The following is a 17,530-nucleotide window of genomic DNA, read 5'->3' on the forward strand; positions in this document are numbered from 1 at the left end:
AATTTCGTCCAAATTTTTACATAATCTAAGCAAGGTCACAAGCCAGAACTTCCATGTGCGTGGGTCCTACAACTGCTTTATTTCATTTTCGTTTTTCTTTTCTATGTGAAGTATCTTTTCCTAACATCCAGCTACCTTTTCACATTAACCTGTTTGGTAACATGCGACACGAAGCAGCGCAAGCAATGTGCGTGTGCGTGTACGTGTATGCTTGTCTAGTTGGAGCCCGTATGTGATGTGTCCAGATATTAATTTCTTTATTCTTTTCCTTTCTAAACTTTTTTCCTTTACATTTACATCTAGTATTCTCTTTCTCTTTCCTTTTTCAGTATTTTGTTTACCTTTTCATTTGTGTTTTCGAGATATTCATTTGACAAATATTTCATATAAAATATACCAAAAAGTTATCATGAGAAGTTGTAATATCTACAAACTATATGGCGAATTTATGTATCAAAGTTGTATGAGATTTTTTTCTGATAACATGCACATAGAAGTTGTGTTCAGAATTACCCTTTAGTAAGTAGACTGAAAAAGTTATCCATAAAATTGTATGCGTCCTGAAAGTTGTGTTAAAAAATTATCCTATAAAAGTTGTTTGGAACAATTATGAGGTAAAAGTTATATATATCATAAAAGATTTGCTGAAAAATTATCAACTGATAGTAATGCTAAAAAATTAATAGTTATGTGGAAGAAGTTATAACTTTCTAAAAATAGAAAGTGGTGTAGAAAGGAATTTTTAAAAATGAAAATCATATGGTTTCAGAGATTGGGTGCTCGCCGATCAGCAGAGCCAGCGAGATTGGCAGATCACGTGTGCACGAAAGCGTGAAAAGGAAATGGGCGAGTGGAGTAGCTTGATATGGAAGGCAACTAAAAAGAAAAGTACGGATCTGTCCGGAAATCGTTTGTTTGTTTGCTTGCTAGTAGTTAGCAATAAGAGACTGAGTAAAGCCAATTTTAGTGGGAGTGTAGCGATATAGTTACCAAAATTATAAAGTAGGTAATCGATCTCACCATGACACTTTTATCATATTTCATGACACTCTTCATTCTCTATTTTTATAAAATATTTGTCATATCACTAAATTTAATATTCATGACATTATTACGATATTTCCATTAAAATTGGTCTATGGTCGTGGAGGCCTGTTGGTCTGCTTTGTGGCGCGCGCTCATTAGCAATGACAGAGAGGATAACGTTGCGGAGGCGTCCGATTTTTTCAGGCTCGGAACGGCAATAGAAGTATCTCTAATAAATTACTCATATCCTATATATAAAATATATTCTCTCTCCATTACCAGTAACTATTTTTTGTGTTCTACTCTCTCCATCCCAAAATAAATATAATTGTATGATTCAAAATTTGTCCCACAAAAAATGCAACTTTGACCTAATAATTACAAAAGGCAAGAGTTTCCAGAAACTTCTTATACAAAAGACAAGCCAATGTCTAGATTTTTTTAACAAAAAATAAGGGGCAATTTAGTAATTTTCACCTAGCATTGGTTTACGTTTTTAGTCCTGGAATTGCATTTATTTTACGACGGAGGGAGTGGATAATAGTTGTTGCAGTAGATACCAAAATGCAATCACAATAATAGAGTAGAGGAAAAACCTCGAGAGAGAGGGAAGTGTGTTTTTGTGATTACCAAAAATTTAGATGTAATAGTTGGTAATTTGCTGAGCACCTCTATTATCAAAATATTAAATGTTTAATATTGAAAAAAGATGAGTAATTTGGAGATACTTTAAGGAATGATTTTTAAAAATAAACAACACCCAGTCCCCAAACCCCATTCTACGCGCTCGTCGTTCCGTACACGACACTGCCACTCCGGGCCTGCGGAACTGCGCCCCTCCCCGCCCCACCCTCCAACCCCCATCCGCCGCCGCCATGGACTCGCCGCCCTCGCTCCCGCCAGCCACCCTCCCCTGCCCGGATCTCCTTGCGGGCGCGGCGTCCTCCACCCGCCGCCTCGTCGCCGCCCACTCCCGCCACTTCCTCGCGCTCACCTCGCTCCTCCTGCTCCCGCTCGCCCTCCTCCTCCTCGCCCTCCCCTGCCCCTTCCTCCCCGCCTCCGCCTCCTCCCCAGCCCCGCACTCCGTCTCGCTCCGGGCCCTTCCGGATCCGCAGCGGGAGCCACTGCCCGTCCCGCTCCCGGTCCTCGCCCTCGCCGCCTCGCTCCTCTACCTCGCCGCCTTCGCCGCTGCCGCCGCCAGCGCGCACGCGGGCTTCTTCGGCCGCCCTGTCAGGCTCCTCGCCTCGCTCCGCTCCGTGCCGGCCTCCCTAACCCGCCTCGCCGTCACCGCACTCCCGGCATCCCCGCTCGCGCTCCTCCCCCTCCTCCCGCTACCCGCCCCGCTCCGCGCTGCGCTCCCCATCCTCGGCGCCGTCCTCCTATCCCCATTCTGGTCCCTCGCCGGCGCAGCCGCCGTGGTCGAATCGACCGCCGGTTTCCGCCCGCTCCGCCGCAGCTGCTGGCTGCTCTGGGGGGCGCGCCTCGCCGCGCTCTTCGCTTTCCTGATCTTCGCCGCTGGAATCAGCGTCACGCTCTTGGGGTTCGGCGGGGTGGCCGCGGAGACGTACGATGCTTCCGCTGGGTGGGCTGCCATGGCGCCTGTGGTCGTCAAGGCAGTGGTTGGCACGGCGCTGCTTGCCGTGATGCTTCTGTACGGGATGGTGGCCAACATTGTCCTGTACATGCACTGCCGCGCGCTGCACGGTGAGCTCGCTGGGGAGATCTATAACGAGTTCGCGGACATGTATGTCTTCCTGCCCTTTGATGATGGCAAGGATCGGCATGTCATCTCGGTGGTAACTGTCTGGCCATGATTGGTTTCAATGGGAGCAACCAATCAGGCTTTTCTTCGGGTCTGCATCCCTGACTCTGTTCATATGTGCATGTGTTTGTTCGAAAGTTCATGTCGAATATACTGTACTATTAGTTAAGAGAAACTCGCTTTTGGTTTTATACTGCAAATAGAGAAAGATTTGACAAATATATATATACCACTACCTTAATGTGAATTGATTGATAAACTGGCCATTTGTAATTCTGCACAATTAGTTGTATGTTAGGTAAAACATTGTAGTAAGAAAAATACTCTGCGGTTGCAAAATGGATGGTCTGCATATAATCGAAATTCTATAGTTAATGTTTCTTGGAATAATATTTAGAGTGCATTTAACTGCTCCTGCAAATAGTACTGTTCAGATAGTAAACTGTTCTGGGAAAACAAAGTCATCCATAGTGTTGGATGTACCAAGATGATCTATCTTTCTGTTAATTCTCCTATAGGAACAATATTGGTAGTGACAAACTCACCTTTTGCCAGAGGATGTGGTCCCTCTATAATGCTACGCTTGCTGCCCTAATTTTGAATGGAGAAGGTAGGATGGTAGAAACGCCAGTTCCGCTACGTAAGTTGTATGAGTACGATGTGGGGATGTGGGAGGACGGGAGTTAGGCGAGCGAGGGCGGCGGCGCGCGGCGACGAGGGAGATGATGGCGACTAGGGCTTCCAGGGAAGCTGGCAACAAGTAATTGCTGTTGCTTGATTTCCAATGACCATGGTTTACACTTTTATATCCCCTTCAGGAGATCCTAAACATAAGGAAAGTATCTTAGCAACTGAAATTGCAATACAGAGATAATATGGGCCTAGCCCGCTAAGCTTGCATGGCCCTTAGCCACTTGATGGCCGGTGCCTGACGTAGGAGATGCCGGTCCTAACATAGGAACAGCTCACTTAGTTAAGATGTACCAAGATATGTGAAAAGATGGCCTAAGCAGCCAAATAAAATTTAAAATGGCCTAAGCAGCCAGAAAGAATATTAAAATGGCCTAAGCAGCCACAAAAATAAACAGCTGAAACAAAATATAACTAAGAAACAACTAAGGCGAGACTGGCATAGTACAGCGTAGTACTAGCGCGAGATTTTCTTGGAAACGTCAACTGCAACTCTTAGCATTTAACTGAAAGTTAGAACTGCATATCTAAACTTCTCCACAGGTCATCCTTATCCATGTTGATTTGAGGCTGTCGTGTCCATGTTGGTTTGTGGCTGTCGTGAAAATAAGTATGGGCTATTGATTTGTGTAGTTTTTCATCAACTGCCTGCTCAGTCAACTACAGTGTGCATAGTTAGAATAAAACTATCCTACATTTGGTACCTTATTATGCCTTAGAATCTTGATACTATTTTTGGTACATCTACTATGAGTTGGAGGATGCTTTATATTGACATAATTATCATGTAGAGAAAGATAAAACAAACTGGACATGAGGCTCCATTTATTTTTGTTCAGTTACCATATCTTCAGAAATTGGACATAAATGATCAAATACTTGTGTTAGTCATTTGAAGATTCACCCTGTAGAGGACAAGTTTATAACTTTATTCTTCTGTGTATTCGATAACAATTCAATACATGGATATTATAGTAGCACACTCAAAGGTAAAGATGAAAATAGGTGGCATATGGAATAAACCTTAATTGTTTTTATTAGCATGGTGTGTAGATTTTCTCCAGGAAACAAGGTAGTAAGAATTTCATGGTATTTGCTATAATTGTAAATGCCATCGGAGTGCATTGCATCAATGACAATGTCATTTGCATTAGTTGTTGAACTCAAAAAAGAAAAAAATGCTGGCTCCCTCTCTGAAAGTAAATGCGGCTCTACTATATCAGATGGTTGGCATTTTTTTGCATACTCAGTAGTGGAATAAGTTACATTTGAATTGGATTTTTTTTGTCCTGCTTGTCAAAATATTTTTGAAGTTTTCATCCCTGACATAATCTTTAGAATGCTTTTGTTTTTCAAAATCGTTCTGTTCGGACAATACCTTATTGTAAAGAAACATCACTGATAGTTACTCCCTCTGTCCTTGCATTTATAGCTTTGTTCTAAGTCATAATATTTTAAGTTTGACAGAGTTTACAGACAAGAGTATTAACATTTACATCGCCAAATAAGTATCACTGGATTCCTGACCATCATAGTAGTATACCTATTTGATGTTATGAGTGTTGATACTATTCTCTATAAACTTGGTCAACCTTAAGATGGTAACCTAGGAATAAAAACTAGAATTGCATTTGTTTTAGGATGGATGGAGCACAGACCTTCCTAAAGAACTAATTTACTGCTTGTTCTTCATGTTTTGTTGTGCTATCCCGTGATAGACCCGTTTTCCAGAGGATATTTTTCCTTTCATTGTGCCTACTACCTTATTCTTCATTGCAAGATTTCTTCCCTTTAGATATGCCTGCTGTTATCATCGTAAACTGTCTATAATGCCTGTAAAACAGGTCTACAGTGTGTGCATATACTAATTGGTTTTTTAGGTAGCTGTTACATCGAATGTTTGGATGTCAATTCGAATATTTGGATGTCAACTTAATATAAAATTAATTGCATAAGTTGCAATTGGATCTCTAGATGAATCTATTAAGTATAATTAATGCACAATTAGCAGATGGTTACTGTAGCAATTAGTGGTTAAATTATAAACTAATTAGGTTTAATAGATTCGTCTCCTGATTTAGTCACGACTTATGAAATTAGTTTTGTAATAAGTCTGTTTAGTACTCCTAATTGGTGTTTGAACGTGTTATGTGACGGGATTTATCGCTGAAACTGAAAAAATCAAGCCAGACCTAAATTGCTGACTGCAAATTTCTCTAGTGTAGGAAACTGCACTGTTTGAATCAATTGTCGGGATAGTAAGGGGACAACAAATGGATCTAGTTTCTACAATTTGTCATTACATACCGAGCAACCAAATATATATCTATATAATCTGTCATGCGTATTTGCTACGATTTCAGATTCTGCTGTACCTGCTAGTTTTTCATATGTAGTGTGACCATAACCTTAAAATTCAGCGATGGACTTGGGTTTTTTTTTTCTTTCCATAAAAAATGTTCTATCTAATCTGCGTACTGCCTTATTCTTCATTTGAGTCTTTCTTTTTTCATAGACATGCCCTGTGTTATGCTTGGCATTAAATAAAACAATAATAACCTAAAAAATAAAACTACGATAGTTGCTCAGGAAGCACTAACAATGTATAATGTTAGTAAAAATAGCTTTCCAGCATTTATGTATTTCAAAAGCTGTTAATGATGTACTTCCTCCATTCTAAAATGTAAGGCATACGAGTGTTTAAAACTTGCACCCAAACATAAGGTATTCTAGAGTCATTTAGATAAGATAAGATATACTAATTTTATTGGTTTTGGTGGTAGTTTTGTAAAGAAAAATCAATTGCAGTGGGTTAAGGGAGTAAAAGAAGGTATGCCAATCTCTTTAGTACTGAAAATTAAGCAATAGATAAACTGAACTATACACTAATGAGGGCTATATGCATTTTTTTTGTCTACCTCTAATCTATCTGTAAAAATTTAGGATGCCCTACGTTTCAGGATGGAGGGAGTATGCATTAAAGAAAAGAGTTCTTGGTTGGATCTAGGGGCTAAATTTTAGATCATATCACATCAAAAAAAATCTTGGTATTTAGGAGTATTAAATAAACTTTAATTATAAAACTAATTGCAGAACCTTGGGGCTAAATTGCGAAATGAATCTAATGAGATATATTAATCCACGATTAGAGAATGATTACTGTAGCATCACGGTATAAATTATGGATTAAATAGACTTATTAGATTGATCTTGCGAATTAGCATCTATCTGTGCAAAAAGTTTTATAAATAGATCTTATTTGATACTACTAAATAATAAGATTCTTTTTTTTATATGGCATGGGCTAAAGTTTAGCCCCTAGAAACAAAATGTGTTTTTCCTCAGTTTCTAGGGAAGATGTGGGGGATTAGCCTCGATGGCCGACGTGACATTGCGCGCAATCTTTTCCTGAAGATATGTTGGAAAGTAAAAATATAAAGATAAATTATACTTGAAGGTTCGTTTGCTGGAAGGTCAAACAGATGAATGCGCACAATCTTAATTAGATAGTGGTTGGCATAAGAGCAGGTACAATAAGCCCATATCAATTGGCTAATTGAAAAGCTATGTCATCAAAATCACATGTGGATGAGAGAGAAAAGAGACGAGCGATCGTATCACAAGGTCCCGGGTCAAGCTCTAGCACGCGAATCCATGCAATGCAGCTGAGTTTTCGACGAACTTGTCGATTAGAAAAGTGTTTCTGTGGGCCAAGTTAGTTTGTTACTGATCCCCTTCGGGCGACCTCCTTTCCCCTCCCATAGCAATTTTTCCTAGTTGCAGGTGTTATTCTGCTATAGTAACCGTTCTTGAAGAAACGCTTAAGCTTCCTGAAAAGCAATTTATCAATAATACTAGGCGGGTTCAATAGAGTGCCTCCTGATCCATGGCCCTTGACCCAGCCAAAACTCCTCACTAATGAAGGGATTAAGATAGGCCATGGAAGGGAGGGAGGAGCCCACGCCTAGGATGCCGCAAGAGAAGGAATTGCAGCTAATTGCATGCCGTTACTCAGAGAAATCAAGTGACCGGTTATAAGATGCGAGATGCGTCCATAAAAGGTGGAGAAATGGGAGTGCAAAATCCAGCAGCAAACAGAACACCACCTCAACCTGCAGTCAAGGTGATCGACACATTGCCTAATAGCTGGAAGTCAAGGAACACCTTTTGGTGGTTGAGGCCACCCAAGCTGGAAATGAAAGAACGTCTCGGACTGGTGCTTCCCAGAGCCGCGCCGGGAAGGAGGTGGCTGAGTCCAGCTCGATGGGTGAGAAGCATGTTCTGGTTGTCAACCTAACTAGAGATTGGGAGGCTCGTCGCCCCCAATTCTTGGCCGTCGGTCTGTTCCCGTCCGTTCTTCTTGTGACCTCCAAGCAACTGATCGACCACATGAAAAATGAAAAAGGTATGGAAAATGGAGTTGGAAGTAAGCGAGATGGAGTCGGAGGCTAGAGGGAATTCGTCCTTGTCTTCTCGGTGGAAGACAATTGGATGCATGCCATCTTCGGTGGATTGTGGCAATATGAGATGGATGTCTTCCTAGTGGATAGTCTTGCATATGGAGATGGCACCTCTCCTCTTTTCACTGCATGTAAACATGATTTAGGTAACGGACGTTGATGCCCGTTACAAGAAGAGTTAAAGGTAATGGCCATTGTCTAAGCTTGTTACTAATATGTCCCACTCGACCTAGCAACACTGACGTCCGTTACCATTAACTTATTATTGCTAATGGACGTCAACAATGCTTGTTACCAATATTATTGGCAACGAGCTTTAACAACGTCAATTACCAATGTGATGCACATCGTTGACAAACATTAATGATTCATGTTACCAATATGATGTACATTGGTTACAGGCGTTGGTAACAGACTTTAACAATGTTACCAATATCGCACATTGGTAACAGGTGTTTGATGCCCATTAATGGCTACCAGGTTCTGGTGTGACTTTAAGGTATCCTTTGTCTTGGCTGATGTCTCCAGTAGGATCCCAATTGTGTTACCAAACACATTCTTCTTTAGGTGCATACCATCGATCACATGGCGGATCTCAAGATCCGCCTAATACGGCAAGTATTTGTTGAAGATGGATTGTTTCTTGAATGGTACGCCATCGATAGGTGCCTTATCTCTCTTTTTCTTCTTCCCATCTTTCTTCTTCTTCCCATAAGTGTCGGTGTCCCGACCCGGGGGCCCGGATCCCAACTAGTAAATGCCGCGTGTTTTCTCGTCCCAGATGATGATGCAAGAGACAACACAGTAACGCACGGTTTACCCTGGTTCCGGACGCGGGGCCGTACGTCCAACAAAGGGGGTGTGCGAGGGCACTGTATTATCTTGCACCCGGAGTGCTTGTAGTAGGGGGTACAAGCGAGGCGAGAGAGGGAGAAAGGCTCCCAAGTCTCTGCTAGAAGAGGGGTTGAACGTGCGAATAGGGATGTCGGAGCGTAAGTGATGATGGATCACGTCCGGAAGCGTCTGAGCGTCCTCAGAGAGAGAGAAGCGAGAGCGAGAGCCCGAGCCCGAGAGAGTCTAAAGGAAGCCCGCCTCCTCCTTTTATAGTCACAAGGAGGGGCGGTGCACATGAGTGGGGGCGTGGAAGTCGTCGTTTTTCCCCGAATCGCGAGGGGTACAGTGGGTCCGACACTGTAAGGCATGGCGGCGGGCGTCGCAGTCATCCTGGATATCGTCCTTGGTCTTGCGAAGATCACGCCGGTCGTCCTGCCAGCCCCTGCAGGCGGCGTGGTCGTCGCTGGTGTATGGTCTTCTATATACGGCGCGGTGGCATTCAGTGGGCCCTGCGGACTAGGGTCCTGCATGCACCAGCGGTAGCGGTGGCGGTAGCGGGGCGCGCGGCGGCCCCAGACCCCCTGGTCGGAGCGCTGGCGTGCACACTGGGAGGTCCGGGGGACACGTGGAGGTCCCGGACTCCTGAAGGGGGAGGTCCGCATTCCGTCCGTGTGTGCTGGGCGCCCCTCTCTGAAGGATACGTGAAATCGCCGGACCCCTTCCCCAGCGGGAGGTGAGTCCGGACGGTCGGTGTAGGCGGAATAGTAACAGGAGCAGTGCCGAGCCTGTCTTGTCCCGCGTCGCAGGTCCCACAGTGCTGCTATAGCATCCGGGATGGCGGAGTGGTGACCAGAGTCAGCGGATGGGACCCCGGTCACATCCACTGTGGGAATGGCGGCCCGACACCGCCTGTCCTGGGTGCCATGGTGGAGTGGCTGGCCTTCAATGCCTTCGTACGACGGGCGGGTGAGTGGCAGGGCCGTTTGTCCCTTATGCCGAGAGATGGCCTCGAGCGAGGCGGAGATGAGTTACTCCCTCGAGGGTAGGTTTGCTACCCTCGAGCGAGGCGGAGATGTTTTGCCCGCTCGAGGGCAGGTGCGCTACCTTTGAGCGAGTCGGAGATGCGGGGCGCAGTCGAGGGGCCTCGATGGGGACGCTCGAGCGAGGCGGAGATCGTCCCGCGGGTTCAAGGGGTATGCGAATGGGCCGCACACTGGGCTTCTTTGAGTCCTTTCCTTTCATCCGGAAGGGAAGCAGGCCGTGGGCCTTCGTGGGCTCAGTCGCTTAACATGTGTTTGTGTTTTTCAGAGTGATCTTAGTATCCCGATTAGGGTGTCCCTAATCGTGGTACCGGACAGTAGCCCCTGAGGCTTTGGTCGAGTCAGGGGATTCGGCCAAAGGGTGATTCGGCGATTTCTCCCTTGACGTGATCAAACAATGCCACACACCCGCCAGACGCGCCTGAGCGCCAGCCCGGCGGATGTGACAACACGCCAGTCGGGGTAGTGCGCGCGCGTAGGGGGAGTACTTCGAGGCGCGCGCCTCTTTGTTTGTTTGTTTCAAGGACGAGACGTGTCCGCGCGCTGAGGGGGGCCAGGGCGACGATGGCGCCCGCTGCTTGGCAGCTGGTGCTTTCATCGCACTGTCCCGCATGTAGGGCCTTGGCCCCGGCGTTCCTGGCTGCTTTGCGGTGCGCCATTCGAGGGCTGTCGGCCAGAGCCGATGCTGCACCGCCTATCGTCCAGGGGCTCAGCTCCGCTTTATTTCGTTCGGTCGTGTCTCGGCGCGGTGACCGAGGACATCCTTTGCTCGTGGAGTGCCGCGTCGTCACGGGTGATACAAGCCTCCGCTCTTCGACGAGCTTGGAGCTTTGTGCCCGGCGCAGCTATAAATAGGGGTCGCGGGGTTCCCTTTCCTCTCCAACCTCCCAGCTCTGTCTTCTAGCATTGCCTAAATCTTGTAATGTTTTCCTTTGCCTTTCGTGACCGGCCCCCAGATGGGGTGGGCTGGCTTTTTTAGGCTTTGGCGCTAGAAGAATGCTTGCGAGCGGTGGGGGAAGACCGGAGTGGGCGTGCGCACCATCCCTCAGCTTAAGTGGGATCCGCAGAAGAGCATTGGGCCCGTGGGGTCCTGCTCCTGCGATGTCCCCTAGCCTGAAGGGGGATGGAGGCGCCTGACCATGGCGCTGGCGCCAGGTCTGGCGGCTGTTCTTCGTATCGTCCCCCCCCCCCCCCGGCGACAAGGTTGCTCTCGGGGAGACGGTGCGGAGGGCGCTGTCCGTCAGCTCGACCCCCCGCATAGTCTTTGGTGGAGGAGACGCTAGAAGAAAGCTTGCGAGGAAAGCATCCCGCTGGACCTGTGCGGTCTGGGGGCTATTGATCGCATCCCTAGCAGCCTGGCCGTTGCGTCAGCCAGGGGCTCGGTGCCTTTCTTCGTCGCTCGCTCCTCCCCAAGACAGGAAAATTGCCACATAAGTGGCAATGTGTTTGTATCTTTCGACGGCTTCGCGCCGGTAACCCTTTGTAATCTTTATTTGCATTGAGCAATAAAGTCCCCTTTCCCCTCCACGGGGAGGATGACCGAGGGTATAGGGATGTACAGAGAGTTACGACCCTCGAATATGTGTGAAGTTTCCTTCGCGGGGGTGCGTCAGCGCACCCACGGGTGTAGCCCCCGAGGCCTTGGAGGAGAGTTTGTGCTCGTCCAAGGGCTATAAACGTTGTCCCACTGGGTAGCTTTACTGTGGTGGCCGTCCAGCGTCTTTTTCAGCTGGCATCGACACTCTTTCAGCTGGCCTCGGCATTCTCAGTGCTGGTACAGCGGCCCGGCGTTCAGCTTAACCATCAGGAGAGCGCACGTTAACAGCGGAGGGTTTGGTTAGACACGTGGAGCTTCACAATTGACGGTCGTCGACTTATTCGAGGGTGCGGTTTGAACCGTGGTGTGCGAGGAGCCCCCAAGCCAAGGCCCGTATGAAGGCATTCAGGGGAACCCTCGGCTTTGATTACGACCCTTGTCGCCCTTCCGCAGGGAGGAGGGGTGAAGCGCACCATGTTACCCATGCCCGGGCCGCGAGCTATGGCTGCTTCGTTGAGCTGTTAGCGGGTTGTTCAAGCGGACGTCCGTGCCCCGTTCGATAGGGGTCGGCTCGTGGTCCATGGACACGTCTCATAAAGCGCTCGCGAGGGTTCGCTAGGCGGGGCTCGGACCCATTCGATAGGGTCCGAGGGCTCGATGCTCTCCCTCGAAGGGATCCCCCTTCTAGGCACCCTCGACTGGCCTTGAACACTGCGTAGGATGTCTCGAACTCCGCGTTCGAGGGTGGCTTGTACGGCACATCCCTGCAGTCCCTGACTCTGGTGATCTGGGGCGCCTGTCGAACCTCCGAAGGGCCAGGGTTCGAACCCCTGATCTGTAGGGCCTCGAAATGCGATTCCTTCGAGGGTAAAAGGACCCCCGAAGGAATATCCCAGAGTCGCGAGTCACGCGCGTGGGTCTTCCGCTGGTGGTGGGCGACATGGCCCGATTCGTGCGGTGCGGGCGCGCCTTTTCAGGCGGCAGCCTCGGGCAGATGAAGCGGCGTGGGCGGCGGCTGACGGATGGGATAGCGCAACAGTCGCGCCGCGTCCGCCGGTTACCGTGCCGCAGTTATTGCTGCGTGCGCACGTGGGAGACTCCGCGGTCGTGGGACCTAGCCGTCAGCGACAGCGAACTCTACCGCATTCAATGCGGTAGATTTGGGTTGTGGCGGAGAGTCCGCCCGTCGTGGTGAATAAAAACGAAGAGAAGGGGGTTGTTTGGGCTCACCTAGCTGTTTGCCTCCGTCTCACTTTGCCTTCTCCGCCTCCCCTGCATCCTGAGCCCGTAGCCAAGAGCGAAAGGAGAAAGAGGAAGGAGGGAGAGAGAGAAAGCACACCTTAGCCATCCCAGAGCCTTCGCTCCCACATTCCCCCTCGAATCGAAGAGATGTCAGACATCCAGGAGCCTTTGCCGTGGGGGAAATCCTCCGCCACCGTGGAGGTCCTGGAGCAGTTGGTCGCCGACCGGCTGCTGCCGCGGATCTCCGACTCGGGGGCGCCGGCGTGGATTGCCCCGCATCCGGACGAGACCGAGCCGAAGCCCCCGCAGGGCTACGTCGTGAGCTTCGTGCGCCTTCACGAGCAAGGCTTCGGCGTCCCCGTCAGCAGGTTTATGCGGGCGTTGTGCGACTATTACGGAGCGGAGCTGCACAACTTCAGCCCCAACGCCATCTCGCAAGCGGCGGTCTTCGTCGCCGTCTGTGAGGGGTACCTTGGGATAGAGGTGCACTGGGATCTCTGGATCCACCTGTTCCGCGGCGAACTCTTCGTTGAGAGCGGGCGGGGCCAACCGAGGCGGTTCGCGTGCGCCGGCGGCCTGACGTTCCACGTGCGTCACTCCCGGAGGAGCCTCTACATCCACAGCAAGATGACGACAAACAACACCGGGTGGAGCCGAGGGTGGTTCTACCTTCGGAACTATCGTGGCGCGCTCCCGGCGTTCACTAACAGAGTTCTTCGGGAGCGTCCGCCGAAGTCGGACTGGGGGGTATCGCCCCCAGTGCAACAAGACAAGCTCGGAGTCCTCACCGATGCGCTGGCGCATCTGGCGAGGAAGGGGTTGACGGCAGCGGCCGTCATCGCAAATTTCCACCGGCAGAGGGTGATCCCTCTCGTGGAAAGGGCCCTGCCGATCTTCCAGCTCACCCCCGGGAGCCAGGTGGAGGGCTCGAGGACATCGTTCAAGCTGCTCTCCCACACCACCGCCGCCCGGAGGGCAAAGTATGTGGTGGCGGAGTTCCCCAAAATCCTGAGGATCTTTGGAGGATCAAGATGCGCCCCGAGACGGGGTACATTTCTCTGGTAAGTTTTGATTTCGAACCCGCTGTGTTTTGTGTAGCCCCTTTTCCTAACTCCAACTCGGGCATGCCTTGCAGGGGTTGAGGTGCGGCTCCTCGAAGCCCCCGATCCCGGAAGAACGCCAAATCAACCGCCTCCACGCGGAGAAGATGAAAAGGCGGAAAGATGCGGCAGAGGCAAAGGTCGAGAGGAAGAGGAAGAGAAAGGCGAGGCACGACAAGGCGTGCAAGATCACACGCTCGGAGGGGAAACCGCGGCCCGCCATGCCCGAGTCCTCGGAGGAGGACGAGGAGGCGGCCTCGGATGCCGAGGACCACGCTCTGGGGAGCGACGGGACGGCAGCAGGTGCGAGCCCCCCACCGACCTACCAGTGGGAGGATGACGAGGGGGCGTCGGTGGTGCCGGAAGAGACGAGGGCCGTGGCTGAGTCATCGGCGCACCCATCCCTTGAGGGTGCGGAGCGGGAGTCGTCGCCTCCGGCAGCCGGTGAGGAGACGCCCGCGCCCCAGGTGCTGATCCGTGGCGACGAGGCTGCGGCGGGCGCGGAGTCGTCCGGGCTGGCAGCCTCAAGTCACCAGGCTGACATGAGGGGGGCGCCCTCGGGACAATCTTCGAGGGGCGGCACGGTGCCGCGGGCCCGAAGAAGCGCCACGAGGAAGCGGAGCATGAGTGCTCGATCCGGGTAAGTAAACTTTGGTTTCGTTTTTGTTGCGTATTTGGTCGATTTCTCGATCATGTTGTCCTCAGCTGTTGTTCCTCGATTGCTAGCCCCGGGGTCGCCGCCAAGGATGCGGTGCAGCTTGCCACTGCTAAGTCCCTCAAGACCGGGGCACGCAGCACACCGCACACAGCGCAGCAGCCCCTGCCTGCCGTTACGGGAGGCCATGGCATGAGGGGCCCAGGCGGCCCAGCAAGCTCGGGCACAGGGGGAGGGGGGCGACGCCGGCCAGAGCGGTGCTGAAGCAGCCGCTCAGGCTGAAGATGCCGAGGAGACTGGCCGGGGCGGTGCGGATGGCGCCGCCCGGCCGGACGTCGACGTTGAGGCCGGTCAGGGCGACGCGGCCAGCGCCGCCCGACTGGATGTAGGAGGAGAAATTGGTGGGGACCCACAGGAGCTCCCCGCCAACCAGGTGGAAGAGGAGGCCGTCGTCCTCGAGCCCCTGAGGGCTGAGGTCGAGGGTGTCGCAGAGGAGACGGCGCTAGAGGCGCCAGTGGTGGAAGGAGCCCTCGTCTCGGATCCCACCGAGGCCCGGGACGAGGGTATCGTCGCGGTGGTGCCTGTGCCAACGGTACAAGGGAGCGCGGCGGTGGTGGAGCTGCCGGACAGTAGCGAGGAGTACGGGGACTCGATGGACATCGACCCCACTGCTGCGGCTAGCGCCGCCGCGCAAATTGCCGAGTTCGCGTCGGCCAGTGCGGGCGTGCTCGAGGCGGGGACGTCCGAGGGGCATCATCATGGGGCGATCGTCCCGTCCGGGCTCCCCTCGGAGTTCCTCCGCAAGGAGCAAGAGGAGGAGGAAGCCTGGAACACGCAGCTTGGCGTCGGCCGTGATATCCTACAAGCTCTTGACCGCACGTTCCAGCTCCATCAGGGGGCGGATTACTAGGTCAGCCAGGTAAATGCTTTTCCCTGAAAAATGCTCAGATTCGATTCGTCCTTAACATGTTTTTATCCATACCTTTCCACTCGCAGCGGCTGAGGGAGATCTCGCGCGAAAAGAGCGCCGAGATGTCCCAAATGTACAACCAGATGAGCCAGCTTGGGCAGCACAATGCCGAGCTAGTGCTCAAGAACATCGAGGCCAAAACTAGGATGGCGGATCTGGGGGCGCGTCAGCAGGCACTGGAGGAGGATCTGCGCGCGAGTTGCTGGTGAGCGGGACGTCCAGAAGGCGGCAGCGGAGCAGAAGGCCCGGGAGGCCGAGGCGCAGAGTGCCGAGCTGCAACGCCTCCGGACGGTGCTCGAGGAGAAGGCTCAGGAAGCCGAGGCGTAGGGTGCCGAGCTATAGCGCCTCGGCACATCGCTCGAGCAGCAGAAGACCGAGCTCCTGCACAAAGAGGTGGCCGTGGCTGCGCTCACCGGGACCCTCCGGGAAATGGGCGAGGCCCTCGAGGGTAAGGAGGTGGCCCTCCAGAACGTGGGGGCCACCCTTAGGGAGAAGGAAGCCTCCTTGTCCTCGCTCGAAGAGGCCGCCCGCACCCAGAAGGAGGAGGCGCAGAAATGTATCGCGGGTGAGTACCTTCGAGTTTTTCGTCGGTTTGTTTCTTTCATAGCTGACGTTGATTTCCTTTGCTCAGAGCTCAGGCAGAAGGTGGCAGACGAGTCCGCGGCGAAAGAAGCAGTCCGCACCGCACTCACGGCGGCGCAAATGGAGTTTGCTGAGCTGGAGCAAACCGCCGTGAGCGTGTGTCAAGAGCTCGAGGGGGAGGGTGCCGTCTCGGGCAGTTCGGTGATCAGCCGCCTGCGCGCGCTGGGCGGTCGGATTGCCGAACACGCCAAGAGCACCTTCCGTCTCGGTGTCCTGCGGGCCCTCGCTGTGGCCTCGACACACTACCTCATGGATCTCCAGAGGGTGTCGTCGGGGTACGTCGTTCCCGATGATGCTGATGTGGACGCCGCGTCGGCCATCATGGACGAAGCCGACGCAGCCGCGGAGGAGTTCGCCACCATCCTCGCCGAGAAGCTCGAGGCAGACATCCCTCCCATCGCCGAATTCGACGCCACTGAAGACCCGCAAGGGGGGATGGTAGCTTGTAGGAAAATTGGGCCTCGAAGCCCATGTAATGGATTAGTGTTTATCGTAATCACACTTTGTAATCGCATCTTATGAATATAAGAGATTTATTTTCGTTGAATCGACTGCGTGGCCCATCGAGGCCTTGTGCGTTCGAGCCTATGTTTCTTTACTTTATTTCCGTGTTCTTGTATGCGACTTAGATGAACGTTTGCGAGGAATTTCACATTCATAAGCAACGTAGGTGTGGGGTGGTGAAGGGGGTGCCGTATCCCGGAGGCGTAGGCGGCCCCGCGACTCGACCGGCCCCGTACCGTAGTTACTTACGCCTCGTGTCCGTTTCTTCCAAGGATACGAGAAGCTTAGGGGCGAGACGGAAATATTTTGAAAAAACATTGGTGATTTTTGGGGATGTTCGGGGGTTCCCCCCGTAGTAGCCCCCGAGGGAGGCTCGGCTTTGCCGAGGGTAAAGCCGAGCGTACCTCAGTGTTCGTGCGCATCCGAGCCTTCGAGGGTCCGGAAGGTTCCCAAAAATCAATAAGTAAAGCGTACTTCCTTATTATTTCGGGAAATTGAAAATGCAAGTACAAACAATGTACAAATAGCTTGGAATGCTAAGGATAGAAGCGGCGTAGCTGTTGTATGTTCAAAGCGTTGGTGAGGACTTCGCCTTTGTCGTTCGCCAGCTTGTATGTGCCGGGTTTGAGCACCTCGGCGATTATGTACGGTCCTTCCCATGGTGGTGAGAGCTTGTGGCAGCCCCTGCTGTCCTGTCGAAGCCTCAGCACCAAGTCCCCTTCGTTGAGGTCTCGGCGCCTGACCCTCTGCGCTTGATACCTTCGTAGGGACTGCTGGTAGCGCGCAGAGTGTAGGAGTGCCACGTCTCGAGCCTCGTCCACTTGATCCAGCGAGTCTTCGCGAGCTCGCAGGCTTTGTTGCTCTTTGTATGCCTTGAGCCTTGGTGACCCGTACTCCAAGTCAGTGGGGAGAATGGCCTCGGCGCCATAGACGAGGAAGAACGGGGTAAAGCCCGTGGCTCTGCTTGGGGTCGTCCTCAGGCTCCAAATGACTGAGGGTAGCTCCGTGAGCCATCTTCGGCCAAATTTGTTCAGCTTGTTTAAGATTCTCGGCTTTAGTCCTTGAAGG

At 51.4% G+C, this 17,530-nt stretch overlaps 1 protein-coding gene across 1 annotated transcript; it reads left to right on the forward strand.

The window, feature by feature from the left end:
- The first annotated feature begins 1,855 nt into the window (after positions 1-1,855).
- LOC120665982 lies at positions 1,856-3,127 on the forward strand. Its single transcript, XM_039945745.1, has one exon. It carries the CDS (start codon positions 1,902-1,904, stop codon positions 2,838-2,840), a length of 939 nt encoding a protein of 312 aa, XP_039801679.1. The 5' UTR covers positions 1,856-1,901; the 3' UTR covers positions 2,841-3,127.
- Positions 3,128-17,530: the final 14,403 nt, after the last annotated feature.

The sequence above is a fragment of the Panicum virgatum genome, chromosome 3N, assembly GCF_016808335.1.
Source record: "Panicum virgatum strain AP13 chromosome 3N, P.virgatum_v5, whole genome shotgun sequence".
NCBI lineage: Eukaryota > Viridiplantae > Streptophyta > Magnoliopsida > Poales > Poaceae > Panicum > Panicum virgatum.